The following is a 7677-nucleotide window of genomic DNA, read 5'->3' as shown; positions in this document are numbered from 1 at the left end:
ATATCGATATCGATATTTTGCTTTCGATATCCCATCCCTAGCATATACGTGATCTTAGAAAACATGAATACTACAAATTTGAGAAAGAATAAATTGTTTAAATAATCAAGAAAGAGGGTATTCGTCTGCATTAGATATTACTTGAGTAACTTTTTTGTTCATTATTTTTTCAGTCATTCAAAATTTTCTGCATTAAAAATCTTAAGCTATTCACTAATAACAAAAATTACAACACGCACTTTAAAAACGAGCAAAATTCTTGAAAATAATATGTCACGCTTAAATAAATACATGTTTTGTCTGATTGAACTCGTTAGTAAAAATGCATCACATACTTGAAGAACAAAATATTTAACATAAAATTAACTAATTCCTGCTACATGAGCCTGTTTTGTATTTTGTATCAACCAGTGTTGACTACTAAAAAAAATTATATTTACAATTATGCTTTCTGCAACGAAACGAATAAATATTTTGTTTTTAATTTAGTTTATTTATTGTCTTCGGAAGAGAATTTATCATTTGTATCATCGCTTTATTTCTCGATTTTGTGTTCAGTTTCATATTTTAAAATATTCAGTTACATCACTATTTCTATTGTAACGGTCCTTTATTCACAGTACTTTCCCAAAAATAAATATGGCTAGTATTTTTTAACTATTTATATTTTTTTTAAATCACTTGTGGTTTTAACTTTAAGATAATTAAATCCAGCAATATTTAAAAAGCGCCTTAAATTGAAAAATGGCAGGAAACCCTCCACTTCCGCCATGGTAGCCATAGTTATTTGACTTTTCACATAGACAATTATAGCGAGTAGATTGATTGATATACGACATAAAAAAGGCAATCCTTCCCCGCCGGACCCGCCCAGCTAAGACCCCCGGGTAGCAACGGTCCTATATCACTTTTGAAATATTAGCTTAAAACGGAAAGAGAAAACTTTAAGAGATTTAAATCAAGAAATATTTAAAATGGCCTAAAATTGAAAAACGGCATGATTGGGGCTTAGAGAAACATCAACTTTTGGAAATTTTCAGATACCAAGAAAAATTAATTTGAAAAATAAATTGAAGGTTTTAAGAAATGAGGGTTGTGGGATATTGTGATATAAAAACCAATAGTTATAAATTCCTGAGAACATTTTTGGTCTTGCGTGTGGAAGTTTAATCTTTAAGAAACGAGATGAAGTAAGTTCAGTGCGTGCATTACATTACTTTAACATACCTTCTTATTTTTTAATGAAACTAATTCTTATAGGTTACTAAACAGCCATTTCTTTTTTTTTCTGTAGGAAAATACATTCTGTTACTATTTTGTAAATAACCTAAGTATCAATAAAAATAAGTACACTTTATTTTATAAAATATATTGAATAAGGTTTTCTTATTTATGTTTTCAGAACGTTCGAAATCGTACGACAATATTTTTATAAGCATAGCGAGAATATCCCCATGGCATTCGTGCTGGGCTTCTATGTAACGCTGGTAGTGAAGAGGTGGTGGGAACAGTACAGGCTTCTTCCATGGCCCGATACACTGGCACTATTTGTCTCTGCGGCCATCCCCGGAGTGGTAAATATAATACTTTATTTTATTTTATTTTTATTATTTGTTGTTTTTCTATATGTAAAAAATGTATAACCATACAAATAATACTAATATAGCTAAGGAACACTGCAAAATAACGTAGAGACTATACACAAATTTAACTCATTAAAGACACAATAAAATAGGTGAACATACTATCTGCTGTTCAGGGTAACTTGAGTAATAAATTATTTGATGCACGACACATTGTACCTGGCAAAGTCAGGTAAACATCTCATAAAATTGAATGATATTACTTAATGAAATTAAGTGGTCAAATAGACCATGATTTACAATAAGCTACAAGAACAGTCTATAGACAATATATCAATGAAAATTTTCTAACTTTAACCGATAGGCCAGTCAAATTATACTTTTATCATTGATTAATTCAGACAAAGCCAGAAACGATGTTAGGCCACTTAAGGCGTTCCAAAAAAGAGTTATATATGTTTGCGACGGTTTCTGAGGTCATGTAGGCTAGAAAAGATAATGGGGTATGTATCACTTAATGTTATGGGAAAGACTGGGAAATAGAGAATACTATTAATATTACAGTCTTATGATAATTATAAGAAAAAATGTTAAAACAGACCAGGAGGTTCTAAATCAAGTGATGAAGATCAATGGATTGATCATTGATATCAGATATCCATAACAATCATAAGCATGCAAGAAGTAAGTAGAGATGCCAAACTCAGTTATTTCAGTCCGTATTCCTCTCAGTGCTTCTTTATAGATAAGATTCCTCTGAAGATTATTCCGTATGATCAAGAGAGGCTACGTCAGAAATAATAGGATTTAGAAGTGCGTTCTTCTTGAAAGAGAGTTAGCTGAAATGGTTTGTAGTGATTACGTTCTGGACTGCAGAATGGAAGTACCCGAAATGCCAGGTGATTCATGGAAGGTAGTCCAAAATGTTTAGAAAATATTATATACCTTACTTATTTGTTTAAAAATACGGTCTAATGTATAAAATAAATTTAAAAAATCAAGATATATATTTTTTATTTTACCAACCCCGTAAATATTAAATTAATGCGTGATTATTATTGAATATTAAGATATTCAACGGTTGTTGATAAGAAATGTCTCTGGAATGATATAATAATCTGAAATTGGATTCACTAAGCTTTTATCAGCTAGAACGGAGCATTTCTTCGGAGTATTCTAATCTCAATTTAATCATCATGTTTGTTTATTTATTTAAATGATATTTAATTAAAGGATTTATTCACAGTTAATGAATAGTATATACATAAATACAAGAAATATTTTATTTCGCATTCATTTTTAAACAACCAGTTAGTCTAATTGTTCTTAATTTCCTTACTTTCCTTGTTCAGTAATTTTATAGTCAAACTTTCTCCCATTTCTCATTTGATTTTCCTCGCTTTTCCTTGAACAATTATTTTATTTAATACGGTATTCAAGCTCCTTGTCGCACTCACCGATTTAAACTCTTGATACATTTATTGATACTGTCGACGAGATGAATGATGCGACTTCCTTAGTTTTTTTGAATAATAGAAGAAATTCCGGTTGTGGAACAGATATTTGTTATATCTATATTGTTAGAAAAAAAAAGGCTTAAGATCCCACAGACAAGATTTCTCTCCTTTTAACTTCTGACTAGGAATCAAGATGTAAAAGTAGATGATCCTGCTAGAATATTAAATTTAACAAATCAAAAGTTGGTTTTCTCATTATCTGAATTTAAAAATATTAAATAACTGTTTCCTTTGTTTTAAAAATTAGATTAGAAAATGCTTTTTGTACAGCATTAGACTAATCTTTTAATCTCTTAGACGGACTGAGAACATATCTTTAACTTTTTGTCTCCTTTGTTTATAAATGCATACTTTATAAATGGTTTACATGGATATCGGTTACTTGGACCACAATAAATTTACAATCTGAAAGGATTTTTAAATGTATGGATATGAACAAGGTTATTTAGTGAACTGCAAATTCATAACTTAAAAAATAAAAATAAAATACTATAGAAAAATATACAGATTTTTAAGAACCAAAAGACAGAATCTAGTTTTCCATGTATGATGAAATATTTATGGCATTTCGATTTTTTTAAAAAATTAATTCTTCAATAATAACATTAAAGACATTAAACTTTTGTCGTTCACTTTCTACAAAATGAAAAAAAAAAATTGTTTTAAGTTTCACCGCAAATAACCAGTCGATCTCCTTTACTTATTTAATTTAACAAATTAAATATAAGCCTGTAATCATTTATTTCCGTTTCGTATGAAAGGATTATATTTAAAACACAAAAATAATAACTCGCCTAAGTTAAGCATTGAGTGTCCTGTGAACAATAATGTGTGAAAATTGAAGCACCTATCCTAAAATTTTACATGTTGCGAGAGGTAATGAGAATTATTTCTACTTCAGTTAATTGTATAAATATAAGTTATAAATCTCATAATTTCGTAGATTCACTCTCTTTATCGCTCAATTTAAATCACGACATTGAATACTAAACATTTCCCCCAATCACAGATGGACAATAAAAATTTTGTATTCTAATAACTGTCGATAGACTCCAACGAGATTCAGAAAAAAAAAATTATTAACTAAAAAAGAAGCAAAGATTATTAATTTAATCTAAAATATATTTTCTAATTATTTGAAATAGTATGAAGATTTCATTAAATTTTGTTCTCATGACAAATCTACAACCGATATCTATGTCATCTACATAAACAGAACATTGTCAATCATCATTATGTTTACTTTAAAAATTATCATCAATCGGTTGATAATTAATGGTTAGATATTTTACTTGATTTCGAAGGATGTCATCTGCATGATTGTTAGGTATTTTTGGCAGTACTATAAGTAGTACTATATACTATATACTCTTATCTTCAGATTTTTTTGATAAATTAATAGTATTTTAATTTCTTAATTATTTCATTCTTTCAATGTATATTTATTTTTTAAGGATATTTTGTGCTCTTTGGCGTCACTTACCTTTGCTTTTTTTACTAATACATAGACTAATAATTTTATTTTATTAATCAATATTGAAGTAAATTAATATTTTTATGCATTGTGTTTTAGTTTTATAACATAATTTTATTTTCAGGATGAGAGAGGCAGGTTGATGCGTAGGACAATCGTGAGATATGCAATCCTAGCGTACGTAATTACACTAAAACACGTAAGTGTTCGTGTGAAGAAGCGCTTTCCGACACTACAGCATATTGTCGACGCTGGTAAGTCACTTTGTAATTACATTTTAAAGCAATATCACTGATATGTAGGCGCAATAAGAAAATTTATATTTTGTTTTTTAAGTCAGAGATATCTTGTTATAGTTAATGAACATTTGGAACTACCTTAAACATATTCCTCAGAGATATCTCTTCCTTCCTTCAGCTATGATTAGCAGTATGTGTGTGTGCATTACATATTTGAAGCAAGTATGCCTGGGATGTTACAACAAGTTTTTTGATAAAATAGACTTACCGAAAGTGACACTTTATGGAATCGAAATTGGACATTTTTTTAATTTTCTTAAAAACGGCTTTAATTTAATTAATTAAAACTATTTTAATTAAATACAGTACATCCTGAAAAATCTTTAATATAATAGGAAGTAGTTGAATAGGTCTCATTGAAAGAGTTTAACTACAGAATATTCGAACATTCTTCCTCTAAAGTACCTTTTGCATTTTGCATTGTTAACAGTAATAAAGAAATGTATAAATATCAACTATGAAAGAATTTGATAAATAACTAAAATCGAAAAATGGGGAAGTAGAGACATCACTCTAGTGACTTAAAAATCTGGGACAGCCAAGCGTGCCCAATCTCTCCCGATTCCAATCCTACATTCACATCTTATTTATATCATGTTGAACTTTGTATTGTTGGCAGGAACAAACTTGATATTCATTATTCACACTTCGAGAAACCCAAAAAATTTATTGTATTTAATCTTTGTCTTCCAGAATGGTAAGGTGATGTGAATCGCACTAGACTTTTAGAATAAAAATGGTTTCATGATAATTCGAATTAAGTCGAAAACTGAGATACTGGCTTTAAATTTAAAACTTTAAAACCTATATTCTCTGAAAGTATTTATAATGGTAATATATATTTGTAATTTTCTATAAAAACTACCTCTAGATTAACTAATCGGGACCATTTCTACTATACTTTAACTTCTAACTTTATTAGCACATGCCGTTGGTTATATAACATTCAGCAATATAATATAGGTGAGATGATAGTCCTTGGGAGTAAACAAGAGTATTCCAATGAACTTATAACTTCAAATTATAGAAAATATAAGACAGAAAATATAGCGATGAAAAACGTGGACTGAAGAACACTATAGACCTAAAAATGATGTATTTATGTCATCTATTTCATACCTAAAATAAATTATCAACTTACTGAAAAAAATTAGTTTATGAGTAGTGTGAATACTGAAATCAGGATCTAATGCTATGATACAAAATGTACCAGAATGTCAAGAAATTCAGTTTTGATAGGTTGATGACACTCAGGAAAGAAAGGCACATTTAAAGTCTGCAGCATGATAAGACCTCGGACGATAGCTTTAAAATATCGGGCTGAAAGAAAACTAGGGAATTACTTAGAAAAACTCGTAAATATTGAGAGCAGGTAACTCAAACATCTGAGTACTTGACCTCTGGATGTGATCCTTTGGAATACCTGAATATTAAATATAAACCTTATTGGGAGATATACAATGACAACACAGGAAGATGTTAAGCTACGTTATAAGCTATAAGCTAATAGCTTTTAATATATGATTATAAGCCAACAGCTGATTGCTTAATAAAGATTAAGCTAACAGATGTTAATTTAAAAACAAAAAAATATTTCAAATTTGTGTGAACAGTTATTGTTGGATTAACGATGTATCAATCGCAGAAAAGATGAATAACTACTGCTCTAAAAAATCGTTACTGAAATCAATATGTAAATTACCGCATATTTTGCTATGTGCCATTCTCCATAATTAATAGAGAATTACAGATTAGGAAAATATTAATTTTTCATGAAAAACTGCTACTTCATTTAAAAAATAAATTTAAACATACTCAGTTGCATAGAACCCTCCTATAGAACCTCCTTCTTTAGCAAATCCTTCGTCATACGTGCAACCTCCCTCTGGAATTCTCTTCCCATCTTCATTCGTCAGTCCTCATCCATTGTCTCCTTTAAACAACACCTATTCCTTCATTTATTGAATAACCAAACCTCTACATCTTTGTAATCAAATAAATAGGCAGTTATTGATTAACATTATAAACAGTAGTAAAGCCAATATACCAATGTAATTTCATTCTACTATCTGAAAATTTGTAAACGCTCGCCAGATAAAAATCTCACTATATGAACCTTGTAATTATTCTTAGGGGACATATGTCCCAGAATAAAGTTATTTTTTCATTTCATTTCATTACATTGCATATATAATCTGCCGGTATAGAACTGTTTTAAGTAATTTTTTTTAACCTTTATTAATTTAGTTATAAATCTTCTAAATTCATGTTTAATAACATAATTTAAATATTGTTTAACAAATTTTGTTCATCGTAAAATTCGATGACTATAAACAAAATTCAAAAATGTTACTGATTATTGCATTTTTGCTGGCATTAACAGGTATTTTTCACGTCATTACAGAATTATTTAACTAAGACATTTTATTGCGTTATAAATGTATTTTAACGATAAACTAATTAATTTTCATTAAAATCTTAAGGTTTTGATTCGAGTTAATGATTAAAGATCACTTATTGTTTTGGCAGTTGCATTTTTTATAGAAACAGTTATTTAAAAAAAATGATTAACCGATTAATTTCAAAATTTAATCTGATTCGTTAAAATTCACTAAATTTTTATCGTTTTATAAAATGAAGACATTTATGTTAATCCTCACCGATCTGACGCCAATAGTTTTATCAGCAGTATTGTAAAATTCTGCTTCATCCTTGATAAGCTTTCTTATCATTTACAACTTAGCAAATGGGCTGGTTGTTAAACTAGGAAATCGGTAGTATTTTCAGGATCAATTTCAATTATA

The 7677-nt window shown here is 28.8% G+C and overlaps 1 protein-coding gene across 2 annotated transcripts in view; it reads left to right on the top strand.

The window, feature by feature from the left end:
• Nucleotides 1-1402: 1402 nt before the first annotated feature.
• The window catches only part of Best2 (bestrophin 2), a gene marked incomplete at its 5' end in the record, with an annotated part of 72926 nt that continues 66651 nt past the window's right edge, over nt 1403-7677 (top strand). For both annotated transcript variants that reach the window (XM_014436462.3, XM_014436461.3), the window contains 2 exon segments: nt 1403-1574; nt 4699-4828. In XM_014436462.3, the coding sequence (XP_014291948.1) occupies nt 1403-1574; nt 4699-4828 (302 nt within the window).

Source organism: Halyomorpha halys, unplaced genomic scaffold (assembly GCF_000696795.3).
Source record: "Halyomorpha halys isolate HHAL.00 unplaced genomic scaffold, Hhal_1.1 Scaffold1930.1, whole genome shotgun sequence".
NCBI lineage: Eukaryota > Metazoa > Arthropoda > Insecta > Hemiptera > Pentatomidae > Halyomorpha > Halyomorpha halys.
The sequence above is the reverse complement of the archived record's forward strand: the minus strand, read 5'-3'. Positions and strand labels throughout refer to the sequence as shown.